The sequence below is a fragment of the Rattus norvegicus genome, chromosome 5, assembly GCF_021556685.1.
Source record: "Rattus norvegicus strain SHRSP/BbbUtx chromosome 5, alternate assembly SHRSP_T2T, whole genome shotgun sequence".
In the NCBI taxonomy this organism is placed as follows: Eukaryota; Metazoa; Chordata; class Mammalia; order Rodentia; family Muridae; genus Rattus; species Rattus norvegicus.
Genome location: NC_141538.1, coordinates 165,553,620 through 165,568,290, shown reverse-complemented (window position 1 = coordinate 165,568,290; position 14,671 = coordinate 165,553,620). Strand labels below are relative to the sequence as shown.

The following is a 14,671-nucleotide window of genomic DNA, read 5'->3' as shown; positions in this document are numbered from 1 at the left end:
CGTAGTGTCTAGTATATATTTAATCCTGATGACTTAGTATCATCATCTCAGATGTAAATGTTTATGTTGTGTTGTAAGCATAGGCCTGTTTCTAGTAAACCTTGTTGAAATACAGATGTGTTTTGTATTGGACCCTTCTCAGAATGGCTCACCATGCTAAGTGACCCCCCCCCCCCCAAAGTATTAACTTTTAGGGTTTTTTGTTTGCTTCTCATGGATGTTCCTCTCTGGAGTTTGCTGTCAGCCCTTTCTGTTTTTCCTTCTGTGTCTGTGTTCTCTAGGTGGCCTCCTGCTTGTTAGCTGCCTTCTCCTGACATTGCATATCCAGGCTCGCACTAGAATAAGTAGTACCTATATGAGGATGTTCTCTGCATGGAAGATGGACGTTCCCACGTCTCTTGGTGGTACTTCTTTCTGCCTCCATGCCTAGCCCCACCCATCCTCCAGTTAGGTTAGTCCTTAAACAACAACAACAATAACAACAGTGACAACAGCAAACAAGGTCTTTGTACAGCCCTAGCTGTCCTAGAACTCCCAGAGATCCTTACAACCCTGCCTCCTGAGTGGTGTGATTAAAGGTGTATATACTGCCAAGGCCCACTAGATGTAATTTTTTTAGAAAAGAAAAAGTTGGGTCTTATCACTAATTTCTCATCTTTGAAATTAAAAAAAATTTTTTAAGATTTATTTGTAAGTACACTGTAACTCTCTTCAGACACACCAGAAGAGGGCATCAGAACTCATTACAGATGGTTGTGAGTCACCATGTGGTTGCTGGGATTTGAACTCAGGACCTCTGGAAGAGCAGTCAGTGTTCTTAACCACTGAGCCATCTCTCCAGCCCCTAATTTTTTTTTTTTTTTTTGATGAGTATATGTGTGCACACCCCTCTGCCTCCTCCCCTCCCTTCTTCTTCCTTTCCTTTCTCTGCCTTTCTCTTATGCTTGTGAGATGTGCCTGTGGATTTGGGGCCTGTAGGTATGGCGGTCAGAACAGCCTCAGGCATCTGTCCTCACTTAGCATTTTGTTTGAAGTAGAGCATCTCTTGCCTTGTCACTGCTTTCACCACAGTAGTGGGCCCATGAGCTTTCAGGGACTCTTTCTAACCCCGCTGTAGCCACCTGGGATTTCAGACACCTGCTGTCGTGGCTGGCTTTGTGTGGGTCGAGCATTCAAGCTGAGCTCCTTGTGCTTGTGCTGCTTCTCAGCCCTTTCCCAAACTAACTCTGTCCTAGGACTGCATCCTTGGCCCCGGTGGGTCTCGTAGACCTCCTAATGAAGTGGACTTAAATGAAATAATTTAGCTGCGCAGTGGTGGCACACTCCTTTAATCCCAGTGCTGGGGAGGCCAAGGTAGGCAGCTCTCCAAGCTCAAGGCCAGCCTGGTCTGCCGAGAGATCCAGGACAGCCAGGGCCACACAGAGAAACCTTGTCTCACAAAACTGAAAAGAAAAGAAGAAAATGGCACAGCAAGGGTCATGAGGGTCACATGGCACACAAGCAAGGGGCTTGGTCACGTGGTCCCAGCATAGGGAAGCACGGCACACTGTTATCAGCCGGACACTGGCTATGCTTTCTTCAGACCCAGCTTGCGTTCTGTCCAGCCCTGTTCCCTGCCTAGTTTAAGCAGACTGTGTATAAATAAGGAAATGTAGACACTTGTGTAAAGTTTAGAGAAAGTGACAGAGAGAAATGCTCTGCTGTCTGGTGAGCGGGTTGAGGTTTCTGGCCGTGGCCGTGGCTGTGGCCGTGGCTGTGTTTCACTCAAGGCCGATGCCCATGTCGTAGAAGCTTTAATCCTTTCAAAATTTACAAGAAATGCTGTTTCCTTTCAGTTACAAAAAAAAAAAAAAAAAAGTCAAAGAGAGCATTTGATTTGAGGAAGCAAAAGTCTAGAAAATGTATCCGGGAGTCCTCGTCAATTTGAAGCATAATGAAATATAAAAAATACTCAATAAAAGCTCCTTTATTACTTTAACTGTTTAAATGTGGAGTTTTTAGCCATCAGGTTAATGTTTTGGTATCATTTTTTTATTTGATTGTGAGCACTTTTCCAGGTAGCTCTGCCACTCGAGAGCTAATCAGATTCCCCCAGATGAGTGGTGCTCGCTGCAGACTGACATCACCGCTCTCCCTCTCGCTCCGACGTTATTTTATTTGTCTTTCCTGTAAAAGTTAATAACTCCATGTCCATGTGTTCAAACAGTCAGGGAGAGAGAGAAGGGGGAGCGAGCAAAAGGCGTTGAGCGACGGTGTTTCAGGAAGCTAGTTTGAGGACATTTCGGGGACGCGTATGATTTTCAAGTATCTTACCCTAGAAAGAGAGTGCAAGGAATTAAGACCACAGAGCAGGGTGGTGATTCATAATTCTTTGGATAACAGGAGTGAACTTCCGTCTGTCCCCCACGCAGAGCTGGAGTTTGAAATGAGTTACCATTGATTTTGAGAAGGCTACTCAATAAAGCTGGCTCTTAATGGTGAGAACTGTGTGAAGTTGGCAGTGATGGTGTGTGCACTGCCTGCTCATTTGACCTGCCCTGGATGTGCGTGACTGTAAGAGCATCAGACCAACGTGCAGAAGCTCCTTTCACCTTTGTGGAGAGGACACAACTCTGTGCCCAACAGGGCTCTGGTAGGCCTTTGTGGGATCTTTTTTTTTTTTTTTTCCAGACAAGGTCTTACCACATAGACCGGGCTGTCCTAGAACTCACACAGATGTGCCTGCCTCTGCCCTCCAAGTTCAGGGCTAAAGGCTGGTGCCACCACATGCTACTGTTGCCACTTCTCCCTCGGCCACTGTTCCCCTGCCCCATATGTGTATATCTCTCTCTCTTTTTTTTTTTTTTCCTTTCTTTTTTTTGGAGCTGGGGACCGAACCCAGGGCCTTGCGCTTGCTAGGCAAGCGCTCTACCACTGAGCTAAATCCCCAACCCCATGTGTATATATCTCTTAATAGCTGGAGTTGTTAATAACGGGAGTGAAAGGTTGCTGGGTGGTTCCAAGCCCTGAGAACTGTTACCCTGTGTGATGTGGACTTCCTTGCTGAGCTAAAGATATATAAATTGAAGTTTAATAGAAGACCTGCTTGAGGTGTTTTTTTAAATAATTTGCACCTTCATACTGAAAAGGGCCCCCTGGCACGGGTCTGGCATGGGTGTGAACAGCAGTTGTCCTTTCCTTACTTCATTCAGTACCTCTTCCTCTTGGGCATCAGAGGTCCCTCCCGCTGTGTTGGACAGTTTGGATGGGACACTTAGGGAGTTGTCTACAGACATGGGACTTGTGTTAGGGACTGTGTTATTGGTGTGTATGACCTAGCCATGAACTTGTTTCATGGGATATGAGGTCATCTGATGCCGCCGTCTAGGCCTGTGTGTGCTGAGGAGGGCACTTCCCTCAAGAGATGCTGCTCACATGCCACCATTTGAGCAGTACATTTTCAACTCCTGTATTTTACTCTAAGTTTGAGAGTCCTCAGGCTGGCCCTGCCCTCTCTGTTTCGATCACACTTCTGGAAGTCACACTGCTGCTTTTCTCTTGGGCCATAGAGGAGCAGCAGCAGCAGCAGGGATCAGGGCTTGGTCATCATGGGTCAGCCACAGGTCTGCTGCTTGGTGGATCTGAAGGCCATCTTCTAATTTTTACTTTCTTTAATTAACCAATTAATTTTCTTTAATGTGTGTGAGTGTTTTGTCTACATGTATATCTATGTACTACTTGTGTGCCTGGTGTCTGCAGATTCAGGAGAGGGTTGGCTCCCCTGGACTTGGAGTTATGAGCCCTGGCATGGGTGCTGGGAGTGGAGTCCAGTCCTCTTAACTGTTGAGGTGTCCATCTCCCTAGCCCCAGAGTCATGGAACGTAAGCTGTTTATAGGCTGCGGCTGGTCTTTTTCTTTTTTTTTAAATTCAAATCCTAGTTGCCCATTATTAGCCCTTTCACCCCTTAGCTATCTGTCAGAGGTGCTGGTTAGTGACTCCTCAGAAGGTTTTAGTTTATACAGACATTTCAGCACACTCCTGTAACGTCAGCATCTTGGGAGGCCGAGGCAGAAGGGCTGTGAATTCTGGGCCTGCCAGTGCATGTAATGGAGACAGAGCTTCCTGACCTGAAGATCCTCTCCCACGGAACGCACAAGCCCATCTTGCCCTGTGAACAGAAGGTGTCAAGCCCTCCAGAGGGAGTGCTCCACACGCCACCTGGTTGTCATTTATTTTGTGTCTAGCCCTAGGGATGACTTAATGCTTAAGGTTGCCACTTTCAGGGACACAACCTTTCTTTGTCCCTGTCACGGCCATACCACAGCTTAGTCATGCATGACAGGAGAGAACTTCATCTGGCCCAGACTTGAGGAGAAGTGGGAGCTGGAGTAGTTCTCCATGAGGTAAGCACCTGAGCGGAGCAGTGATAAAGCATAAATTCGGCAAGCAGCGGAGAGGAAGAACCTAGGTATTACCAGGAAGGTCCTGGGGACTGTGTGCTGCACAGCTTTAGTGCTGGAGTCACACACCACCTTCATTGTGAGCTCACGGTCCTCCTGAGGAGCAGCGTGGACACTGAGTCATTACATTCCTTTGGAGTGATTCAACTCAACAGCTTGACACCTTCATTAATTTTACAACACAAAGCCTGGGTGTTTTCTCCTTCCTCTTTAACAGTGCAGGGAGTTAGTGGGATATTGAAATTACAGGAGCAGGGGACGAGGAAAGGAGCAGGCAAGGAGCTATGGAGAGACACTGCTCTGGGCTTTGAGCTCCCTGCTCTCCTTAGTGCTCCCCGGGACCAAGTCCCCAACTCTTGCCACTCAGCTCTGACACATAAGCCTTTTATTTCTGCTCCTGGCGTGCCAGCCCGCTTGCCTTCTCTGCTGAGGTCCCTGCTCCCGTGATCCGTGTATGATGGCATTTCCCTCCTCTTTTCAGTATGGAGGCTATTACAGTTCCTTCTCTAAACAGGACTTCAAACAATCTGCTGCCAGTTGGATTTCAAAGCCAAGGAAAAGGCAAATGTCATCCTTTTTTTCTCCCCTCTTTGGGTAACTGCTTTGTTGACTGCATCAGAAATTAGAGGGGTTGCTGTGGAAATTCAGGTGGGGATGCGTGGGGACAAGGCATTTAAATGTGCTTTTCTTTCCGCCTAGAGGAGAAATCCTTTTCCTTCTCAACCTTTCCTAAAAAGGAACTTTGATCTTCTCAGCCCAGAGGCTGGGGTTTTCATTTCCTCTCTAGCAAGCCTGTGTGTTCCGCTCCTTCTGCAGTGCCGACAGACGGACGGACGCTCAGTAGTGTGCAGCATCTGGGTCCCTGCCCCGCGGCTGGCTGCTCTGTGCTCCAGCTTCCTCTGTGCTCTAAGTTGGCCCAGAGTCCTCTGCTGAGCAGAAAAACCTCTCCAAAGTCACCCGGTCCCCGAGACCACTGTCACTTGGTACTAAGTAGTGTGTGGTGGTTGGTATAAGGTGGTTGTCCGCCTGCCACAATCGTCTCTGGAAGAACTACTCCCATAAAACAACAAAACAGTGGCATTCTGGTGAGCAGTATTTTTAACTAGGGCCAAGGAAAAAAATGTGGATGACAGATATTTCACTTTGAAAGGTGGTTTTTGCGCATGTGAAGTTGCCACTTTTCATAGAGGCTTTTACTTCATTTATCAGTGTTTTAAGAGAGACCAGGGTCAATAATGCATGCTTTAGAATTCCCTAAATACAGATTTACACAATAGCCCCTAAAATATATTGTGTTGAATGGTGTCAACTCTTCTGTGCTTTTGCAGAGGTATTTTATTCTTTAATGTGAAAAACAAAAGGACCAAGGAAAAATAAAACAAAGGAAATTAAGGCCCACAGCATAATTACTGCAGGGCTGGAACCCACAGCAACAATAGGAAGGACACAATGACCACAACCAGGAAATTCCAGCTGAGAGGGAGACTCCTTCCTTTAACTCTTTGAGCACTGGGGCACTTGACTGTCCATCCCTTCCTAAGTTCAGTTCACTGTCTAGTTTGTGACTTCAGGCTCTGTGGACAGGTTTTCCTTTCTTCTGTTTCCTTTTCTCGTGGTTAGTATACGTTAGATAGAAGTGTGTGCACGCATGCTTGCATGTGTACGCTTGTGTGCTAATTTGTAGATAAATGGGCTAAAGTGAACCTCTCGATTTTGTAACCCTGAGAGGAGAAAGAATTTAAAAAAAAAAAAACAACAAAAAACCCAAAACCCTGTCACTGTCATCTGTTCATTTTTAATGAGCAATTTTTTAAATAAAAGAGGAAAATGAATAGGTGTTGAACCAGCCCGTGATATGTAAATGCCAACTAGTAATTACCTAAAACCTCAATTTTCATTCTGTTTCATCTTGCAAAACATTTCATTTTCCCTGAGTGAAAACACTTAATTTGGGCTGTTTGAGTTAGCCGAGCGGCCACCTCTGGCCTGCGTCTCCACTGGCTCCGGCTAGGGGGCACTTTGGCTCTGTGCTTGGGTTCCTGACTGCATGTCCACCTCAAGGTTATTCCCCTCTTGCCATTCCAGTGGCTTTGCTCTGAGTGGCGTGCTGTGGCGCCCCTCCCCCTCCCTAGTCTGGTTTCGGGGAGTCTGTTCCTCCTTGTCCTTGCAGCAAATCGTATTGAATTTTGGCTGACCGAGCCTTCCTCTGCATATTAACTTTCCCTCCTGTACCTGGCTGTGAGACCCTTGGCTTTTCTGCATTGAATTTCACGCCCCGGTAGCAGCTTTCTGGAAGATCCCTTTCTTCCTTTCAGCTTCAGATATGTTGTTTCTATCTTTCTGTTTATTGCTGCTGTTTCTCATTCTGCGTATTACAGTTCCCACACACTGACTCTGTTGACACACCTCTGCCTTCCAGCATCCCCTTTCTTTTGCAGGCTCAGAGACTTTTTCTGCTTTGACTTGAGGTCTGTCATCTTTTGGATGTGTTCCTGCAGTGTCTTGGAATGTGCCTTGTGGTTGCCCCTGCTTCCTTCCCTTCCTGGCCTGTGTCCTACCTAGAAAGAGTGCAGAATTGAGAAAGAATAGAGAGCCTGACACTTTGAACTGTAGATCAGAGAGGAATCTGGGTGCAGAAAACCAGAATTATGTTGTCCTAGGACCCTGGATCCGAGTGTGCGTGCGCTGCCTAGCATCTCCAGGCACAGCCTCTTTAGTGAGATATATGGCTTCATAATTAGCCCGTTGCATTTTTTCACGAGTGCTAGCATCAGCGTTCTACGATGTGTTTCTCTGATTAACAGCTGCTTTGCAACTATTTCCTTGTGCCATGGACGACCGTATTTGTCAAGGAACTCCTGACAGAGTACTGATTTCTTACTAAAATGCAACATTCTGCTTCACCAGGGCTCTCTCCTCGCCACTGCCTGGCTTTTCAAGTCAGCCCTTGTTAAAACCGGAGCTGGCTCTGCTCTAGCGCCTGTTAACAGGATTCTGGTGTGTCTGCTTTAGAGCTGGAGCGAGGAGCCTTTCACAGGCAATTTAATCTTGTGAGCAATGTGGGAGTGGTGAAGCACTGAAGTGGGGCTTCAGGCCCCTGTGCCGGTCATTTCCCCCCTGCCCTCTAGGTGCCATCTCTCTGGGTTTTAAAGGACATGGCTTAAGGATTGTTAAGGTCATTAATTTTTGAACATTTTTTAATATTTTAAGCTGGCTAATGAATGCTCACATTTTAGGAGATAGATGTGTATGTAGTACACAGGAGTGCTGGAGTTGGTGACATTCCAAATAAGTGTCACCAGAGAGAGTGCATCAGGGCTTACTGTCAGGTGCAGAGTGCCTGAGACTCCCTCAGTCCCCGGTTTGTTGGCAGGCAGACTCTGACTCCCGTCCCCCTCAAGCAGAAAATAGCGTGTGCTCTGAAGATTACAGTGGGTGGGTCTTTTGTGGAGAATGGCGAACATAGGAGTGTCTCTTCAGTGGAGACTGTCAGGACCCTGGCTCTCCCTATCAGGCTCCGAGCACCGTGTAGCAGATCACTGAGCGGAGAGCATGGCGCTTGGTGGTGGTGCAGTTGGCCGTGTTCCTGCTCAGTTGGCCCAGCTACCTTAACCCAAGAGTATTTTACAGCCTGAAACCAACCCCAGCCCCTCCTGAGTAATTGTCAGGGATGCCGACGTAACTGCAGAGAGGAGACTCTGTCTTCTCCGCTTTTCCTGTAGCTTTAAAGGGATGAGCAGTGAAATTACAAACTTTCCTAAAATCACGGAGTTGGTGGTTGGCAGAGTTACTCTGTTTTGCCCTTTGGAACAATTGGGGGAAATGAGAAACTTTGCTTCTGATTGTTCTCAGAGTTCATCTTTAATTTTAAAAATCAAACTAGCTACTGCTAATTTGAGGTACACTCATTAACAACTCAGCCTAAGAGTGAAGGGCTTGACTCCACAGCAAAGAGGCTCGGGAGCGCTGTGCCTGAATTCTCTGGGCTCAGCGCACTCCCACAGCATGTGCAGTAACGTTCCCAGCTCCATTTTACATCTTTGACATTGAGGCGGAAGATTTGGCCTGAATTTATGTAATTTAGTTGGGCACAAATATAACCCATGAATAGTCACATTCATCCTCTAATTAGAAAATCAAATGATAATCCAGGATAGGCCGCAGGCTCCCCATCACTAAGTCCAACAAAAGCATGCTGTGTGCGTTGGCCCTCTGCAGAGGGAAGTCAGTTGGACTGTTTTGTGAAGTGGATGAAAAGTGCCCAACAGGAGGCTGCTGAGAGGCCCAGACTGAGCACCTTGGAGTTAGTGTAGTGGGCAAAGACCTTTGCATTATGGGTAGGGAGTTTTGGGATGTCTTTTACCATCAACACATGAATCATAGGGCTATAAAACTCTAGATTAGAGAAGTCCTTTACTAGCACCCTGTCAATGTGCTAGTGTCTTGTGGGGAGGGAGGGGAAGAAGGAAGAGTGGCTGAGAGATAACCAGTGAGAGGAGGAGAGGCTTGTGTGTGCTCACACTTGCACAGAGCTGCTTAGCTGGGTATCTCTCTTGTTCAGCACATTATGGGGAGGCTATTAGTTTGGGTGCTTTATACTTTTGCATCTGGTGTAGAAGTATCGATGCTGTTAAATATGTGATTTGCCTGTCGCCTGCATTTCCAGACAAAGATCAAGGGGATCATAAACAAGCCTCAAAAACACTTTATGTAGGTGCTTGGCGGAACTATTTTATATGACGTGAAATTAGTGAGTGGAAACTTTAAAAGAAATTGTTCATATTTTTGCAAGTTTGAAGTGTGCCGGGACTTTGTCAAATTCCCGTTAAAATAAATACGTCAATTTCATCTCCCTTCCAAATTCATTTATCTTGCTTTTTTAAAAGGTGTTTTCTACTTTACCTGATGTTTAAATTGGATTCGCTCGTTTATGCTGTTCTTTGCTCTCTCCCCCACGTTTTCCTTAAATGAATTACTAATGGCAGAGCATCCATCACTCCTCTCTGCAGCCACTTTAAGGAAAGCATGGTGATCTAAACCTTTTAACCTATTAAAGATGATTTTTCCCAATTGAATCAGACCCACCACAGGTGTAATAACTAATCATTTAAACTACACCTGCTATTATGTATTTTTAAGCCATTATGCGTGTTGGATAGATGATAATTCATGTTTATTGCATTGTCCGATGGATCCGTTTTGCCTACACTGGGCTGATTAATGTATTTAAAGAAATAAGAGATGCAATTTTTAAAAAAAAAATTGATGGAATGCGCCAAGCACTGCATTGAGTGCACCATTAAACCCATCAGAACTTTGCTCTCTGACCAGAAATGCATATCCCAAGGACTGTATTAAAAGAGCAAGGTGAAACCTGGGCGTTTTAGTGGTGCGATTCTGCCTTCTTGCTCTATCACGGCTAGTTTTGGAAGGATGCAGGAAGGCTTTTTCTTTGTATGGGTGAATGGTAGGGGCTGTGTGGTTCACATCTCCTGCCCAAGGCCTGTTCATCCACATTTCCTGTGACACACAGTCCACACAGCACAGCCACAGAGCCTGCTGCGTGATGCCAACACTGCCATTTTCTCCCACGGAGAAAGTGTATTATTTTCTCAGGTGAACACAATTATCCCTGAGCCGTCTGAGTGGTGCGGATTGGTGTTGACCCCAGAAGGCCTGTGTGATGTGTACCTGTCCCCTCTCTTCCTGGAGTATAGCGTATCTCCCCCCGCCCCCACCTGTCCTCCTTCCTCTCCTTCCTCTCTTTTCATCCCCCTTTCTCCTTTGCTCATTCCTTTTTCTTTTTTTCCTATTTCTCCTCTTTCTGTCTTTCCTCTCATACTTCTCCCTCTCCAGTCTCTTCACCATAATGTTGTAGAGGTTTGTTAGATGTTTTTCTTTTTTTCCCCTGTAAGCTGAGGTGATCTACTTGAGAGGGTAAGCACCATTTTGGGAGTTCTCTTTAGCCTAGAGGCTAGAGTTGTCCTGTAGTCTGTGGCGGTGGTCAGGGCTGTTTGGGATGTTGGAGGCAAAGCATTACCCCCATGGAGCCGGGCTTGGCTCTTGAGATCAGTAGTGTCTATGAGTGATAGGTCCAGACCTGGAAGGCCAGCGCACTGAACCTAACCTTCGGGAGAGGGTTTATCTGCAGAATAAGGAGTTTCTCTGGCTTTCCTCCTCTTCTCTTCCTTTCTGATCTGTCTTTATTTCTTTGTTCCTGAGAACTCTGGTCTCAGGAGGGGATGTGCAACCTGAACGTGACTCCCAATCACAGGGCTTGCTGTTTGAATCTCTGCTCAGGGTTGCCCTTACTGTAGGATCACAGAAACATCCTTACTCCTGGCCCCCAAGAAGTGAGCTGCAAGACCCGTTAGCCTTACCTTAACAGGAGACCATGCTTTCTTTTGGTTTCAATGTGGTGAGTAGTGCTAGCCATTCTAACTAGCCTCCCTTTCCCACTGGAGCAGCTTGGTACTTCTTGGTCTGTAGGACCAGTGTCTGCTGGTGACTGGCAGTCAGGCAGTGTGTAAGCCATGCTTTGCATGTGCTGAGCGGTGTGGAGGTTAATGCTTCTTTCTTCCCTCCTTGACTGTGTGTGTCTATGGAGATTCATGAAATAATATTCATATGGGGGTAGGTACACATTCTGTTACTGTATCGGCTTATAGCCAGGAAATCGCAAACTTGGCCCTTTGAAGGCTCATCAGAATTCATTTCCTTTGCATTGGAGGGACAGTGTGGCCAGCCATGTGTGTGTCTTCTTTACAGACCTCCTTCAGCTCCAGTCCTTTGCCAGGTACGATGCAGGGAGCGTCATCTCTTCCCTGCCGTTCCTTACCGTGTAGTTGGGGAGGCAGCGTGAACATGAGAAGAGAAGACAGTATAATTATGTCTTCAATTATATGGTACACACTACAGCACTGAAGAACTAAAGAGAGAACAGGAGGATCAGAAGGGCTTGCTGATTTAGGGAAAGCTGGGGGGAGTCAGATCACACTGTATAAGGGCCTCTCTCTCCATTTCTCTCTCTTTCTGTGTGTGTGCACATGTGTGTATGCACATGTGTATGTGCATCTGTGCAGAAAGTGTGCTTGGTGTATTGTGTGATGTGTAGACAGGTAGAGATGGGCGTTCCTGGCACTCAGAGAGTAACTGACTTAGCATGGCCGAAGCAGAAGCTGGAGGCAGGAGGACAGGAAAAGTTGAGTGCAGGTGCAAAAGCAGAGCCAAGGAGATGAGATTTGTTCTCTCAGATACAGGGAGCAGTGAAGCCAGGAGACACCTAGCCTTCTACTCAGGTGGATTTCTACTGTAAGCAGGTGTTTGCTATCTATGATCCCAGCAGTATCATTCTGTCTGTGGCCCTGGGAACTCAAGATTTCTGGTGTTGAATTTCAGATTACTGAAGCTTACTCTCTGTTTTATCTCCCCCACCAGATTGCCACAGCAGTGAAGTTCCTACAGAACTCTCGGGTCCGGCAGAGCCCACTTGCGACCAGGAGAGCATTTCTTAAGAAGAAAGGTACAGGTTTTCTTGGCCTGTAGAGAGGGGCTGGGGCTGGGGCTGGGGCTGGGGCATCTGAAAGTCACAGCTGGAGACAGGTGCTGACCACATGAGGGGCTGCTCACAGCTGTCCACATGGAGGGTGAGAGACCCTCCCTCAGCGGAAGGTATATTCCTTCACTCACAGTGGAGCAGAGAGGTTACAGGATCTAAACTAAACATCACAGCACCGTGGGCAGCCAGCACCCAGTAGCCGAGCTGCCCTTCGCATCACACCGAGGACTCCTGCTCTCTGGTCAGTCCGTCGGTGACCCTGACTACAGAGTGACCTGCTTGGGCCAGGAGAGGTCAGCTGCTTCAGTAAAGTCCACAGAGAAGCAAAGGACAGGGGAATGTGGTGAATCCACACAGTCAGGGTGAGGTCAAGTCAGGGGTCTGTCTGATTTCAGATTGTAGTGGTAAATCCCTGGGTTTTGCGGCATTTCTGTGAGCTGGGATAAAGTGGATTCTGACTGGTTCTGTGTTGTTAAAGCAGATAGAACCTATTCTGTTTTGTTGGAATTTAGGATTTAATTAATTAATTAATTTATTTATTTTTGTAAAGCAAAACCAACCAAAAAAAAAAAAAAAGAAAAGAAAAAGGTGGACTTTTCATTCTTAGGATAGACACTTGCTTTTCTAGAGATCTAGGAAGCTACTTACAGGATTTTGTGTAGCACTGGGGAGAGGGGTGGCATTCTTCACCTCAAAACTATTTTTTCTTTAAAAGCTAGAATATTGGCCTCAAAATTCTAGCGGTTCTGTAAATTTGACTGGAACAGAGACGATGGGATGTTTTCCTTGCACTTTCCCTCTGAGCACCCTGTAGTGTCCCTCTGAGCACCCTGTAGTGTCCCTCTGAAGCGCTGCTCCAGGGCCACACTCACAGGTCCAAGCATTTCAGTCGCAGCACTGCTTAGCAGCAGATGCAGGCAGGGTCCCCATGAAGGAGCTGCATGCATGCTGGCAGCATGGTGCTCGCCCCATCATTAGGAGATTATTAAAATTTGGAGTGTGCTGGCTGGCCTCTCTCCTTCGCAAGCATCATGGCATAGAAGAGATTTTCCTTGAAATATGTGTACCTATAGGGAGTAATTAATCATAAAAGCTCTGGGACCTCAGCTCTCTCATCAAAGCATTGAAGCAGGGGAAAGCTGAGCCTAAAAGCTGAGCTGATTACCCGGGGTAACCTGAGACAAAATCTATGGTTGCTGAGAGATCCTTAGCCCAGTACATTGTGCAGTATTATAACTGTCTGATCGTCTCCTCCACCGACAATGACCAGTTAGTCCTCATTTTCTCTCAAACGCAGCTGGGTTAGAATTTCATTTGCAGAAGGTATTTAGAGCAATTTAGAGACAAATGTCTCTGGTGTTTGCTCGGCACTTCCCCACCGCAGGCTTTGCTGAGCAGTTTTAGTATCAGGAGCTCCATCTAATCTGTTTAATTTTAATAAATCCCTGACTGGGAGAGGGAGAGAGAGAGTGAGAAGAGAGACTCTGGACCAAATACTCCTTTTGAGTCACTTGGCTCATAACCACTCGAGAGGGGACTGACTTAGGCGGTCATTGTTTGTTGCTCTTTGAAGGAAAGAAGGAAAGAAGGAAAGGAGGAAAGAAACCCGGTTGATTGATTAATCAGTTTGCCCAGGAGTGAGCATCCACTCCGTGTCTTGCCCTGATCTCTCTCTCCACTGGGAATTCACTGAGAGGAGAAAAGATAAGACCCTGTCCTCACAGAGCTTGTGTTCTAACAGGGCGGGGCAGGACAGGAACAAATGAAGTCCGTGGTGTGTCAGGTGCAGGTGCCAGGGAAGAAACAACAGGGGCTGGAGATGCGTGCAGTGTGAGGCCGCAGCGCGGGACTGGAGGGGAGGCTTTGCTTTTAAAGCTGGTGGACGACCCTGTGTGCAGAGGTGTGAAAGGTGTACATTTGTGGGTGCAGCGACTCCTCATTCTCGGTCGTCTGTAGGAATTTGGGTGTTGGGAGCCCGGAAGGCTCCCAGCTCTTGTTGCTCTACAGAGAGCCACACTGGTTTACCTTGTGCTTCAGCCTAGAATCACTGCTGCTAATCACCCATCCCCAGCATCCTCTAGCTCCTCAGCTGGTAATTATCCATGTCCGAGGTGAGTCCCCGCACAGTAAGCTCTGGCAGGACCCGCTCTGGGCAGAGAATTCCAAGGTTTGATCGGTGTCTGGGGAAGAAAAGGCCCTTCTCGGATTGAAACTTCACTTTTTACGTTTTCATTATTCCTTGGTCAGGCTCACACAGCCCGGATGCTTGACACTGCTATGATGAGGAGGAGCAAGGGCAGCTAGCTACCCTGTCCCTCACATACTATGGAAGGAGAGGGCGGGGCGCTGGAGGGGAGGGACTGAAACCCTGACACCCTTGCTATAAGGCCTTCTCTGGCAGGGCCGTGGCAGTGGGGGCTTGGGGCGCTGTCTGGGGAGAGCTCCCAGCTCCCATAGCCTCCTTGGCTTTTCCTAGCAATGTCACTTTGGGGAATTGCAGGGAGCACTGACTTGAATTATAATCTGACTTTCTTTTTTTTTTTTTTTTTTTTTTTAATAAACATCTCTTTCTTGAAAAAGCAAATCCAATTTTGCTTTTCTTTTAATATTATTTAATATTTAATATAGAATTGAAGTCCCTATAGTACATGTCAGATCAGTGGAAAATGAGGG

The 14,671-nt window shown here is 46.9% G+C and overlaps 1 protein-coding gene across 1 annotated transcript in view; it reads left to right on the top strand.

Annotated features, from left to right (window-relative positions):
* The window catches only part of Pex14 (peroxisomal biogenesis factor 14), a 135,649-nt gene that overhangs the window by 44,857 nt on the left and 76,121 nt on the right, over window positions 1-14,671 (top strand). Inside the window, 1 exon segment of the mRNA NM_172063.1 lies at window positions 11,878-11,962. Coding sequence (NP_742060.1) covers window positions 11,878-11,962 — 85 coding nt within the window.